This window comes from Nymphalis io, chromosome 30 (genome assembly GCF_905147045.1).
Source record: "Nymphalis io chromosome 30, ilAglIoxx1.1, whole genome shotgun sequence".
NCBI lineage: Eukaryota > Metazoa > Arthropoda > Insecta > Lepidoptera > Nymphalidae > Nymphalis > Nymphalis io.
This window is the reverse complement of record NC_065917.1, coordinates 7,055,727-7,070,687: the sequence shown is the minus strand read 5'-3', so window position 1 is coordinate 7,070,687 and position 14,961 is coordinate 7,055,727. Positions and strand designations below refer to the sequence as shown.

Sequence of the window (14,961 nt, the reverse complement as noted above, 5' to 3'; positions counted from 1 at the left end):
TACGTTTAAACACTAACATTAAAGTTGATAACAATGAACAATTAACATAACACCTATTAAACTATATAGATATTATTGTAGTCAGTAATTAATTAGCTATTTTTACAATAACTTTGTGTCAATTTACAACGATGAATTGAAGTATTTATTAATTACCCATAGGTATAAATTTTAATCTATAAAACTGTAACATTTAAATTTTAAAGTATTAGGGAGCAGCAATAGTCTGTCAATAATTGGGTCAGGACTGTGGTTTATTTATTTATTTATTTAACACTTTTTGCACAACATATACACAAAATGAGAGAAGTAGGAAACAATCAAAGAAAAAGAAAATAAAAAAAATGGTGCGCAAAGGCGGTCTTATCGCTTATAGCTATCTCTAACAGACAAAAGTGAAAGAATTTTGTAAGAGAACAGGTAAGTGCATTTACATATAAAAAGAAGATACTAAATATTTAATAAACTACACATATCTACATCCCACTAACCACATATAATAATACATACATACATACACATATATACACATATACATACATACAAATATACACATATACATATTATATAAAATTATATACAGATAAATTATAAACTACATAATATTTCATACATACCTTACTTGGAAATGGACAAATAATAGCTTTTCAAGCGGTATTTAAAAATACTCAATGAATTCGACTGCCGAATATCTGTAGGTAGTGCATTCCAAAGTTTGATGGTTTTTGCAGTAAAAGAGTTACTGTAGGTTTGTGTCCGGCTGCAGGGGGTAACTAGTTTATTATCATCCGAAGAACGCAGGCTGTGTGCGCTGTCGCAACCAAGAAATTTAAAGCGTTCTTTAAGGTAAGATGGTGTGTGATCGATATAAAGAATAGAGTAGAGAGAGATAAGGCGTGTAGATTTCTTCGTAGTCTGATTGGCAGCCACTTTAACTGAGACCGATACTCAGAGACATGATCAAACTTTCGCAGACCAAAAATAAATCTTATGGCTATATTTTGCAGCCGTTCTAATTTATTTAGGAGGTCTTCAGTTAAATCCATGTAGCAGACATCAGCATAGTCCAGTATTGGTATGAGGAACGTATTAGCTAACCTGATCTTTGCCTTGATAGGCAATAGCTTTTTCCATCGCCTTAAATAAATAATGATAGCGAAAATCTTACGACTCATTTCATCGATTTGAGGTACCCAGGAAAAGGAAGCATCGAGAAGTAGTCCAAGATTTCTAACAGTCTCTTGCATGTGTAATATTTTGCCCTCAAATAAGATTGGAGGTAGATGTTTATCTTGGACCCTCGTCAGAAGCTTATGACTGCCAAATATAGCCACTTGCGACTTGCTCGGGTTCACTTTGAGACCGTAAGATTTACACCATTCGGATATCTTTGCCAAATCATGATTCAAGGTTGCAGCTGCCTCATCGATACTGTCTAAAGGAGCGGTAACGTAAATTTGTAGATCATCAGCATATAGATGATAAGAGGAGGAAATAAGTGAAGAGAGAGTATTAATGAATATAGAAAAGAGAAGAGGAGAGAGCACACCACCCTGTGGGACACCGGAAGGAATATCTAGATAGGATGAATATTTATTATTAGCCATTATGCATTGCTGTCGGTTAAACAGATAAGAGCGGAACCATTCAATGACAGTGGAATCTATGCTTAGCGATCTTAGGACTCTCAGGTTTAACTGTTCTCATAAGCCCGTGCGCAGCCGTGAGCCAACTTATAAACAAGATTTTAATTTACTATTATTTATTGTTGCCATCAAGCATGGATTATTTGTTAGTGTAAGTCACCATTACGATAGTTTAAGCATCCGTCTTTAAAAACGAAGGAAAATATATACCAATTTATACCCCTAATTTAAACAATTTAGGATTGAAGTTTAAAAAACGGTTAAATTGGATTGTATTGTTTCTGCTTTGATATATGAATCTTAAAATTTCTGTCTTCTCTTCGGGGGCCGCATTGGGATACTACCATGACAAATAGCAACTAAATTTATAAATAAACTTTCCAACCATAGGAGTAAAAACACTTGACCATGAATCGACGCATTGAATGAATATCATTGGTCGAGATTTTGAATTATCTACATTCATTAAGGATAAATGATTTGAACGTGTATCGGGGAAATTGTTATCGAAGCTTTGGAAGAAGAAATAACGTCGTGATATAAGTAATTTTATGAAATAGTGTTGTATTATTAATACAGATATATTAACCAAGAACTGCTCGCTAGAACTGTTCATAGTGTAGCAGAACTATCATTAAATTAAATGGTATATATAAATCTGAGGTTGTTAACTCTTTCTCGAATGGAATATGTATTGCCAGTATAAAAAATGCATAATAAAAAAAAAACTAAAATAAATATTAAAGATAATACTTTATTTATTTTTATTTGACAAAATATTATTTTAGCTTCATAATTTTAAAAGTGTCAAAAACTGTCTGGAACTTTCGACAATATGATTATTAGCAAAGAAAAAGTTTGAATGCTATATTTAACATAAGGTAATTAATGGCAATATTTGTAACTAGTCACTAAAATCCAGATCTGAATCCGAGTCCGCTGGGCCTCGGATTGTCTTTTTGCTCTGTATGTGCAATGCGCGCTGTTTCTTAGCCTCAGTGGGGGGCACGAGCAGGTCACCAGAGTATTCTATTACATCGGCCCTGGGAAAGAAATTATAGTTAAAATTATAAAAATAGCCGATGATTTTTTTTTCTACCCTATGATTACTTTGTCAATTTTATTATAAGTTTGTTTAGGTCAAATATTGTAAGCTGATTTAGAACCAATTCATCTTTACCTATAGAGTTGAAATTGAATGTGTCTGTCCAGTTCTGATGACAATAACATTTTTTACTATTCATTTAATTTTAATTTCAAACTATGAGCCAAGACAAGCTAGAATGCGTAAATCTTAATTGAAGAATACCACTTTTCATTTTATTAATTTGTTTTAATAATACATCACAAGCTCAAAGGTGAAGAAAAACCTGCACGTGTAGGATGAAACCCTGCCACATGTGATGGAGCAGTGTGATGGAATAAGCTCAAAACCTCTTAAAAAGGAGGAGGTATTTACAGGAAGGTGCTCTTAACTATTTCATACCTACATCATCAACCCTTCGTCGTTCACTGCTGGACATAGGCCTCTCCAATGGCACGCCACTGAGCTTAACTATAACCAACTTTTTTTAATGTAAAAGGGGGGAGGTGGCTCACTTGATGGTATGTGACTACCACCGTCCATGGACGCCGGAGGGCTTGCAGGTGCATTGCCAAACCGACCTTTAAGGAATGAGTATGCTCCTTCCTTGAAGGTTTCTATGTCTTATTGGATCGAAAAGACTGCCGGCAAAACTCACCTGGCTATCCTCCACTCTAGCATCTCGGTGCTGAAGTCATCTCGTCCCCCGAGGTCTGTGAAGCCAACTATGAAGTCCTTTGTCTTATTGGTTTTAACAAGCCCTATTGTGGGGATCACGCGGATCTTTAGACGGCCTGCGGACAGATCATTATTATCAAATTATTATCAGTGTGAGTGAGCCAGTGTGACTGAAGGCACAAGGAACATAAAATCTTAGTGCACAAGATTGATGGCGCACTGACGATATAAAGAATGGTTTATATTTCATACAGCGCCAATGGCTGTGGGCGGTGATTACTTACCATCAGATACCTGATGCTTACCTATTTATGATTTAAAAAAAAAAAAAAAAACAATCTCAACTCACCGGCCAAAAAGGGCGCTCTCTCGGCATCGAGCTTGACAAATCGTGTCTCGATGTGTTTCTTAGCCAGCAGCTTGAGGTGCATGTCAACAATACGACAGCGCGGAGTGTCGTTGCGGTAGAAGTGGCACACAACATTGTCGCTCTTGTTGCAAACCGTGAAGAATTCTTTCTCATTTTCGATTTCCGTGTATTCGCCGTGACCCTTAATGCAAAATATATGTAAAGTAACTGTATGCATATACCTACGTGGGCGAAGGCTTCTTTTCCCCTTTAGAGGCTTCACAGCTGATTCCACCACTATTACTAGAATGCGGATTGGTGGATAAGCACGTGGCAGATTTTCAGCCGAAACATGCAGGTTTCCTCGAGAAGTTTTTTTTCAATGCAGAACACGAGATGAATTTTAAACCCCAATGTCTAGTAGTCCGGATACAGGGACTCTAAGCATTTGCCTGCCTAATGGATAATCCGGCCCAGGCTACCGGTTCTTTGTTGTAAACGTTTAGGGCGGTGGTAGCCACTTTCCCATGGGTGGTAGGCACTCTATCACATAACAAAGACAGGAAAATATGTACTGAGATTTACTAATTAAATGGCTACTTACAATAGCAAGCCACTCCTGCTTTTGTTTAGCGCGCTGTTTCATCTCGGCAATACGCTGTTGTCTTATCGCTTCCAAGTCACTGTTATCGAGAGCATCTAGCCTGTGAACAAAACGATAATCATGGAGAGGTCTTTTGGAACAAATTCAGTCGTGTATTCCTTTTAAAGGAATAGTTAATACATTTGTACTGTCTATTCCTTCACTGACATAATACGATGGGGAACCAATGAATGACAAAATTTTTTCTAGGCATGAGTTTTTTTTTTTTTTAAATTATTATATCATGATATGCTGTCATTCAATAGAAATAACTGACACTACTAACGGACCTAAAAAATAAAACTAGCAATTTGTTTCCAGGATTTGAAACTTTATAATACAGGGCAATAATAATAAAATAATTTAACATTGGGCGGCTTGTATATCTTTGTTCCTTTCTATTATGTATATATTAGGTGATGCCTAATGAGCTTTTCAAAGCGTGTTTAATTTTATTTGTAAGCAATTGTCCAAATTGGCTTGAGAACTACATGTTGTATATTGATTGATGATGGTAAGAAAACTAGCCAGAAGAATTTTATGATAAATTCTACTGAGTCATAGGAATTTCACATCACCGTGAATGGTTCTTACCTTTCAATCTCGCTGTCCAGCTGTTTCTCCATATTTTGCGCGACTTGGTGTATTATTTGCTCCATCTTGATGGATTTTTATCTGAAATACGTAAGAACACACTTTTAGTTCATGTATACTTATAGATATTTTTAACTAACTTAACTTAACTTTTAACTAACTTAACTGGTGGTAGGGCTTTGTGCAAGCTCGTCTGGGTAGGTACCACCCACTCATCAGATATTCTACCGCAAAACAGCAATACTTGATATTGTTTAGCAATAATTGTTTTATTTTTGTTTGTTTATTTACACTGGCTCACTCACCCTTAAAACTGGAACACAACAATAACAAGTACTGCTATTTTTTGGTAGAATATCTTAAATAATATTAATAATCCTAATGTCCTCTAGAATGATTTCGGCTACGGCGGCCATTCTCAAGAGAGATTAGCCAACTGCGCAGGAGGTATTATAGTGCACAAGTACGTGGGCAAACACAAGTGCACTTTATTCCCTAACTCTCATAATTGGATGGGAGAGCAATTCCACATGACCGGAAAGAGTTCAAGCGCAGGACCAACGGCTTTATGTGCTTTTCGAAGCACGGGAGTGTACACACTTCCAACTTCCAGACTCCGGGCTGCTACTGAGAATTTTCTGACAGAAAATCCAATAACTTTTTATTGGCCCGACCTGGTTATTGAACCCAGGACCTCCGGCTCTGCGGCCTTACTTCAAGCCACTAGACCAACGAGGCATTCATAGTGTATTAAAGAATATAGAATGAGAATATTATATGAGTGGGTGATACCTACCCAGATGAGTTTGCAAAAGGTTTACCATCAGTAAGTAAAGACATCTAAAACTACTTATTTTACTAAAATAAATATTGTTTGAGGAATACAATAATTTTAACGTTATTGTGGATTTCATGTAACTCTTTTGATTTAAAATGCTGTGTAAGTATTGTTTAAGTATATATAGCTCGTAGGCGGATAAATTTAGTACCATATATGGCGCATAATAGTGTCACAATACCGCTAAAATTGGACTAGCTCTATCAATACCAAAATATATATCACTATTTTACTTTCAATTACAATACATCCCCAACAATGTTTTTAAAATAATTTTCTTCTGTGTATTATCCTTTTGTTAACTGCGTACATAAACAAAATGCGGCCGATGACCTCATAGGCACACATGTTTTGAAAAAGTAAAAAAAACTCAAACACTTACTGGTTTCAAACGACAAAAATAAATCCACTCTGTTTCAAGCACGATATATATTTTATTGATAAGAGAAAACGAGTATTTGTTGTAGTATTTTACATTATTTTCATAAAACAAATGATGATTTCCGACACCCACTGTTTACAAGTTAAAAACAAATGACAGACGTATCACGGCAGACAGTTCGGTTCAGTGCTGCAACATTATTCATTGATTTACCTTACGAAATGTTTCAAAATTACCCCAAAATAAAACAATATATTTTTTTACAGGACTTACATCTTAGTAAGTATATTAAATTAGAGTGGTCATTTTTGTACATTAATCAACTTTATATTGTCAAATATTGACGATTTTTTTTAATTTAAAATTTCAATTTAATTCTAAGTAACGTCTTGTGTCAAGACGTATGTTTTATCGCGACAAGCTTTTGTATCGTTTAAACAATATTTTTTCCTTCTTGGACCCTTTAAAGATTTTTTTTTAAAATTTTTTATTATTACTTTATTTAAATAGTTAACGTAGAGACGCTCAAAATCTATGATATTATTATGTATTGATAATACAATTTGTAAGTACTTAATTTTAATTATTTCTATGACTAATAAGTTAAAATTTAATGTATTTAACTGTTAAATGAAACATAATTGTGCCTAAATTAGTTGTCATCGACTTAAGCAATGCCATTTTAGTTATATATCAAGTCTTCAACGTTTAAAGTATTGCTTATTTAGGGGTTCTAGACCTAAGCTTACTTGTAGTTAACTTTCTTGGTGGTAGAATGTGGGTTGGATCGGAATCAATTTAAAAAAAAATGCGTCAGTATTACATATACCTTTATATAGCATTATACAAAACCTTTTAATAGCATTTATTATATATAAATATTACATTAAATTATTTACAAATTGTTCATTAATAGAAAACATTTACAATTCGAACTATTAGAAATTAATTCGATATCTATTATAGTAACAAAGTGTGAATGTCCCATTTCTGGGCTAAGGCCTCGTCCTCGCACCACGCTGCCCCAATGCCGGTTGATGGAATACACGTGGCAGAATTTCAGTGAAATTAGACACGTAAAGGTTTCCTCACGATGCATTCTACCACCATTGAATTCACACACAAATTCACACGAGATGAATTATTAACACAAATTAAGCACATGATAATTCAGTGGTGCTTGCCCAGGTTTGACCCACACCCACGATCACGAACCTACCAAAATTATTGAAATTGCGGTTTTCTTTCATTTGATTCTGTTATGTTAAGAATAAATGAATTTATTTTTATGATGTTTTTTTTAATAAGTAAGCATACTGACAAGTTGGTCATCTGATTGTAAGTGCTCACCATCGCCCCTTGACATTTGCACTGTAAGAAACAGTATAAATCCCTTAGATCGGCAATGCCTAACCTTGGGAAGTAAGACTCTACGTACCTTGCGTCTAAAGTTCACTGACTCACTGAACCTTCAAACCGGAACACAAATTTATGTTATTGATATTTGGTGGTAGAAAATATTAAGAAGAATGGGTGGTCCCTAGTGCCTACCCAGAGAGGCTTGCAAATAGCCTTACATCTGAATACATTTTTTGTTATCTTCTTCGAAAATTGTAATTATTACAATAATTGACAATAATTACATTCATGACATTGTTTAATTTAAATTTATTTTTGATTTAATTTAATGGAATTTAATTTGATGGAATTTAATTTGATGGAATTAAATTTATTGGAATTTAATTTAATATGATTTAATCTAATTTTATTTTATATATTTGATTTAGTATAATTTAATATGATTGATTGTTTTAATTAGTGTGAATTTGAATTGATTTAATTTAATTCAGATTTTTATTATTGTAATTTTTGTCTTTTTACTATTTATTTGTATTCATGATCCCTGTTTGGTCGAAATAAATGATTTTATTATTATTACGCTTATAGTTATGAAGGTTCAAAATAATCATTGTATATCTTTTCAAAAAACGTATTTATTACAATAAAAATAAATTAAAAAATAATTAGGTACATCGTAGAAATTTACAAAACGACAATTTTCATTACATATTAACATTGCGAGGACTTTCAAATTTAAAACTATTACAATTTTTATTTATAATTAATGTATCGTACTTTCGCCTTAACGATTATCAGCGGGTATGTACATGCGACAAGGGCCTGGCCTGCTATCGGACTTGTAAGCAGAACATTTATTTAAGATGCGAGGTCCACATTAGCTCAGGCTGACCGTTTAATCGCCGACCGTCTCGCTGTCCGCACTAAATATCATACTTACTATGATAGATGGTAGACCAACTTGTTAGTGTAATAGTTAATTAGCATTAACGTTGCTGTTATAGGGTGAGGCGGTACACTGGAATCTCTTAAAGAGATTCCCTAGGGGCATTTTATTTCTATACTAAAAAAAAAAACAACTTTTTTTATATTTTGCGTTGTTGCAAAACAAGCAGAAAAAAAAATCATCTACATTATTTTTTTTTTTTTTAAATACCAAATTTTATTGTTACTGTATTAACCAAGGCAAAGCCACACGGGGGCTATTATCCGCTTAGCTACGCCACTGCTGGTAAGCGGCTAATAAAATCTGATCCAGAAGTAAACCGGGAAAGAATGTCTCGTAATGTATTGTGGCGTATTGTATACAAGATAATTACTAAACTAGCACAAAACAAACATTGCTGTTCTAGAAAACGATTATATTAACGTAATTTTTTTAATTAACATTGGACATGTCTCAAATTCGAAAATAGTACAATTTTATAGAAAATCTTTAAGTTGGTCAAATTTGAAGCATAATCGGACGTAAACAATAATATTAAGCATTGCTGTTTAGCGGTAGCATACAGCAGTTTGAAGGGTGAGGGCAGAGTATTCTCAGGCACGAGGGACATAACATCTGAATAAACAAGGTCGGTACCGACACAATCTCAATGGACGATGGTGCCCACTTACGATCCGGTGACCCATCTTTCAGTCCGCCAACCTACATTCAATTTATTATTTTTACTAATTGTATCCTTTTTTTGTAAATTTTGCTATATTTTGATTCATTTACGACTTCAGACCATGTTCGGACAGTTATGTCCTTAATTATTATATTATTTTATAGAACATGGCTATGCCAAGTTAAGAATAGCGGCCATTAAATATCAAAATGGATGTATGCTATTGTACGGCCGTTGCGAGAATGCGTTTCAGCCAGGCCAGTGACGACGTAACTTTGAAATGGCGTGAATAATTTACGATGAAAATATTTTTATTCTTTATTTGCTTTAATATTTTTAATAAATATGAAATCAATATTTATTTAATCCTGCGTTGTTACGAGGTTATGTCAACTGTTTGTTTATTTTTTTAGTAATGATCAACTGACAGGTGACAAGAACGAATTATCTCACAGCGGATGGACTTAGATACAAAATAAAAAATAATTGATTGCAATAACAATTTCATTTAAATTTTAACAGTATTGGAAATTTTAACAAAAAAAAAAAAACAATTTTTTTTCCCAAAACTGTGAAAATGTTTACCTATTTGTTAAATATTATATTGAAAATTTAACACGAGACCTTTAAACACCGAACGTTTATTTTATAAAATGAGTTAAAACGTTGTTGGCAACCAAACGATAAGTATCCAATCCACCGATTTCAAATTATTATTAGACTTTAAAAAAAAATAAAAAGATTCACAATTCGAGTGACATATGACATATTTAACTTTATCGCATTATTTCGTAGTAGAAAAAGTAGGGCTATGATTTTTGTAGTCTATGTTTGTATGTACATATATTCCAATATACCTACTAAGGTATTGGTGCCTTGAGTTCAGAGATTAAATATATGACTACAATATAACAAGAACGGTATCAAATTAATGATTGTAATCCACAGACTATAAAAAAAAATATATTAAATTAGATAAATGACTTTTTATGGTATACCATAGACAAGTACTTTTAAATTGTTAAGCTTGTATATTTTTGTTTTTAACTATTTGTTATCATATTAAAATTAACGACTGTCGTAAATGCATCATGGCACCGTTTTTTGGTATAATATAATAATGCCACAAACGAGACTGATCCTATAATTTTTGTCAACAATATTTATAACTCTATTTATATGGAGGAAGAAATATTTTTAGATAAAATTATCTGATAAATTAATTAAGAAATTGTGTCCAACAGAGCTAACCATCTCGACTCATTACTATTTAGCTATATCACCCAACCTTAACTGGTAGATTGGATTTTTCCGTCGAAAGAACTAACGAGAGAGAACGAACTAAACGAACGGTCGATGTTTAGCGGTTTAGTTTAACACTGATTTCTCTCTTTCTGTCACCATTGATTTGACATTCGAAAGAAGAAGACAAAACATTGTTTAACCAATAATATAAATCCCCTAAATAACATTTATGGGTACAGCCGTAATATATCATTATTATTCGATACCTTAAATTACATTTCAACAATATTAAAATTAAAATCACATATTTATTACAAAATGGCAGTACGATACAAAATATTTTATAACATTGTTTTTTTTTTTTTAACAAATACTAATAACCTACAATTTAAAGGCTAAACACGAAAAATATTTACAAAAAAAAAAAAAACCAAATTCAAAAGTCCATAAGCGACAGTGTAATTAATACGTTGTTCGTCAAGAATTTGTCGGTATTGCTTTGTATAGTCGTAATCTAGATTCGGAGAGAGCCGCGAGTATGGTATCGCCGTTTAAATGGGCAGAGCACACGTCTATTGCGGGCTCCGCTGCCGGCAGCGACATCGTCCTCGCACCGTCCAGCCCATGAAGATAAAGAGACGATTCACTTTCCGAATGAGCAGCTACCCAGGATGCCCCTGAAGCTCTTACAAAGGAACTTCTAGACATTAACGTAGAACGAACCGATCCAGCAAATGTCTGTTCGATATCAAACAATATCTCGCCGTTTGGTACACTTGCTTTTAACTTACACAAGCTCAGTCTTGATCTTTCGTTCGCACTAGCTCGAGACGACAACAACGCCCTGTGTGACTCATTGTCATAACACAGGGACATGAATGGCCCCTCAACTGGCAACGATCGAGGCTCCCACTGCCTCATGTTACTAACCCAAAGCCAGCATGAGTTCAATTGACACGATAATAAGCCATACTCCGTTGAACAAAGGGATACTACAGGGGATATGTCGGAGATCGCGTTTAATCTTTGAATGTATGACCCCGGGTTCCTGACGTCATATTGGTGTATCACACCACCGACTCCTCCGACATAGAATTCGTTGCTACGTAAGTAATCCCACGAGCAGGACCACAGAGGTACGCCGCACTGTATAGACGCACTCGGAATACCTCTTTCAACGATTCGAGCTTTGCTGTCCAGTCCCACACTGAGGAGTAGGTCTCTGGGCTGCGAGTATGTTATGTCTCTTATAGGCTTCGAGTGTAAGTTAACGAATTCACCTAATTTATTATCGGTGCAGCTAATTTTTCGAATCCCGAAACCGGGAAAAAGGTTGACGGTGCTCTTTTGAGAAACGTATAGTTCGTAAGTCCTACAATTATACGTGAGGACTCTACAGCCGCCATCTTTACTGATTTCTAAATTCTTTTCCAGAGCAAATCTCCATGATCTTCTGGGCGCTTGCTCTTTTGACACTTGATTTTTCATGAGCGTACTCCTAAGGACTTCCAGTTGTAACAGACAGGCTCGGTGAGCTATTCTTGACTTCTCGAGTTCCAGCTCTGTCCTACTTTTCTCTGCTTGTAATATATCAATTTGTTTTTGCAGCGATGTTATCTGTGACGTATCTGCCGCCACGAGTCTCCTCGCATAGATAAATCTCAAATCTTTCAATGTTGCTTTACTTTTACACGTGGGACAGGACCTGTCTTTGCTGTTCTGAGCTTTTAACCACCTTTCAACGCATTGAGCACCGAATAAATGGCCACATTTTAAAGCAACCAACCTATGATCACCCGAATTACCCCAAGAATCTAAACAAATTGGACAAGCCTCACCGTCGACCTCATCATTATGTTTTGGAGAGGACAACTTTCTAATTTTCGCGGGCGGTTCTTCAATTGTATCTTCTTTCTTAATGTCAGCGTCAGGAAACGATTGTAAGCTATTCGATTCTTGATTTATCATACCTGTGTTGCTATCTTCTGAATGTACGATTGGCGCTTGGGTATAATTAGAGGTATTATCAATTAAACCGAGACCAGGTCGCCACGGTTCAGCGCTATTGGGTCTAACAGATTCCTGTATTGCTTGATTGCTTTCTGGGTTAGGGAGTGATGAATTTGCTTGTGCCGAGTTAGAATTATCATTGTATACGCCCATATTCGGTTGCCAAATACCGTAATTATCTCTTGGAACGTTAATCGTTTCATTGTTACTCGAACTAGCACCTTCGTTGTAAATATTATCGTTAAATTGTGCGTTCTCATCTTGTACAGAATCAGGGTGAGTAGAAGGCTGTGAGTCTTGTCCTTGCCAATTGATTATCGGAGAGCGTAGAATGCTTGGGCTTTCAGGAGATTCTGGTACAATTATAATAGAATCGTTACTTACTTGTGCATCTTCATCCATAATTTAACATTAAGTACCTGTAAATACAGAAACATGTTTAGGTCTCGCTGTCACTTTAAATTGTTTTTTTTATTTACAACATAATAATCTTAACCTGATTAACCCTGCAGCAGTGCTATTCTGTAAGAACTGAAAACCCACCCGTGAAATGTTGACTACCAACTTATGGGGATATACTATTTTGAAGCGTGTACTCTTGTAATTATTATGGTTAATGTCACTTAACACTCTCTGACACTTCATGACTGTTTTATGCGGTGAGTTTCGAGTTTGTTCTTACAGAATAGACTTACAGGAACAATCATTATAAATACTAACCACATTGTTACTAACAGATTCTTACTAAGTTTTTTCGTTAATTTTTAATAATCATATATTATTAGTGTTTTCAAAAAAAGCTATTGCTTTCTAACAAAAAAAAAACACCGTTGACAAACATAAGAGAAAACTGTTTTATTTGCCTATTTAGATATATGTATAGATTTTGCCAAAAATAATATAGTAGCATATGGGCCACCTGATGGTAAGTGGTCACCAACACCCATAGATATTCACAATGTAAGAAATGTTAACCATCGCTTACATCGCCAATACGCCACCAATCTTGGGAACTAAGATGTTATGTCCCTTGTGCCTGTAGTTACCCTTCAAACCAGAACACAATAATAAGTACTGCTGTTTTGTAATATACCTGATGAGTGGGTGGTACCTACCCAGACGAGCTTTCACAAAGCCCTACCACTAATAAATATATATGTTGCAAAAATATCACTGCCCTGCTCTACGCCCACGAGGGCCAAAACTAATCACACATAAATTCATAAAAAATTAGTCTGAAAATTATATCCCGACTACCGAGAAACACATCACACTGTAAATTATGAAACAAGAAGATATTCTTGTCTTACATTTTTTTCTACAAACTATTCAACATTTATTTAATACCGAGGCATAGTGATATACAGTCTACGGATAGCAATGGTCTTACTCCACCTTACCCTAAAGGTTAAGGCCCTGTGCTGAGAATACATAATTCTTAATCAAATATTATAGGAATTCTAGACGAGCATCACTGAATAGTCTTGTACTTAGATTTGAATAAAGTTGATTATGTTCATACTAGCTTAAGTACTTCCTTAGTGCTAGTGTGCTGCACAAATAAGAACATGTATGCTAATTCTCATGGTGCTTGCCCTAGTGGTTTGGACTGTGCGTTGATGTGTTAGTCGGTCAGATTATTTAAGTATTTAAGCATTAAGGTCATATCTTTACATATTAGTTTGACGGGAAGACGGACTCCATCCCAAGGACCAATTAACTAAATGTTTTCTTCTATCATACTTCATGATTTGGCCTTGAAAACAAAAAAGCTCAGGAATTTTTTAATAAGCACCCCCTGAACAACATTTATAGCTAAAGCCTGAGTGTTTAATTTGTAATTACATTTCTTTTGAAGTGTGAAGAAAAATATTTATGATATAAGATCTAACTCATCTCTTTAAAACAATTGCATATGTTAACATAGCACCTATTGCTATCTACATGCTTCTACCAATTGGTATAAATATTTGGTGACATGTATGAATTATATTAAAAAAATAGAGTTAATTATTATCGCTAACAATTGCTAATATTAATTCTTAAATCATTCAAAAATCAAATATCGTAGCTTTTTAATTATTTCACAATTTTACATTTGCTTCATACTTTGTTTGATTAAAAATAAATCCAAATAATAAAAAAAAAAAATATTGTTACGGGGTCCAAAGTTCCGAGTATGAAAGAACTTTAACGAGCAATTTATACGAGTTTCATATATTAATAGTTTCAAATATTTCGTTCATTCATATTTTTAGTTAAATCTAAAAGAATACAAAACAATACTCACAACTATCCAAAAGAATTGTCAAATTTACAAATTATATCTGCACTTTCTAATGAAACTATTGTCTTATCTTGATGTGAAAATGGTTAAAAAGTATCATTTTTAAACATATTTCCGCCATAATATCACAAAACTTTTCCTTTTACAAAAATAATTTACCAGATTTATTTAAGCAAACATAACGACAATAAAAGTCGCTGAACTCTATATAAAATGTCAGTTTTTGTATTATCTGT

At 34.2% G+C, this 14,961-nt stretch overlaps 2 protein-coding genes across 2 annotated transcripts; both read right to left on the bottom strand.

Moving 5' to 3' along the window:
* Window positions 1-2,380: 2,380 nt before the first annotated feature.
* Window positions 2,381-6,388, bottom strand: LOC126780112 (thioredoxin domain-containing protein 9). The gene is made up of 6 exons (XM_050504377.1): window positions 6,215-6,388; window positions 4,995-5,075; window positions 4,362-4,461; window positions 3,758-3,959; window positions 3,389-3,524; window positions 2,381-2,689 (listed from the first exon to the last, which is right to left on the bottom strand). The coding sequence occupies exons 2-6, from the start codon at window positions 5,057-5,059 to the stop codon at window positions 2,551-2,553; spliced, it is 642 nt and encodes a 213-aa protein (XP_050360334.1). The 5' UTR covers window positions 5,060-5,075; window positions 6,215-6,388; the 3' UTR covers window positions 2,381-2,550.
* A 3,876-nt stretch (window positions 6,389-10,264) lies between these two features.
* Window positions 10,265-14,879, bottom strand: LOC126779934 (E3 ubiquitin-protein ligase RFWD3-like). The gene is made up of 2 exons (XM_050504140.1): window positions 14,729-14,879; window positions 10,265-12,857 (listed from the first exon to the last, which is right to left on the bottom strand). The coding sequence occupies exon 2, from the start codon at window positions 12,838-12,840 to the stop codon at window positions 10,906-10,908; it is 1,935 nt and encodes a 644-aa protein (XP_050360097.1). The 5' UTR covers window positions 12,841-12,857; window positions 14,729-14,879; the 3' UTR covers window positions 10,265-10,905.
* Window positions 14,880-14,961: the final 82 nt, after the last annotated feature.

What these genes read in the sequence shown, in the direction of transcription:
- LOC126780112 (XM_050504377.1), bottom strand. Translation starts at nt 5,059, where the DNA reads ATGGAGCAAATAATACACCAAGTCGCGCAAAATATGGAGAAACAGCTG. An exon ending in AGCAGGAGTGGCTTGCTATT is followed by an intron (nt 3,960 to 4,361) that starts GTAAGTAGCCAT and finishes TTTTGCATTAAG; the next exon opens with GGTCACGGCGAATACACGGA. An exon ending in GAGAGCGCCCTTTTTGGCCG is followed by an intron (nt 3,525 to 3,757) that starts GTGAGTTGAGAT and finishes ATCTGTCCGCAG; the next exon opens with GCCGTCTAAAGATCCGCGTG.
- LOC126779934 (XM_050504140.1), bottom strand. Translation starts at nt 12,840, where the DNA reads ATGGATGAAGATGCACAAGTAAGTAACGATTCTATTATAATTGTACCA.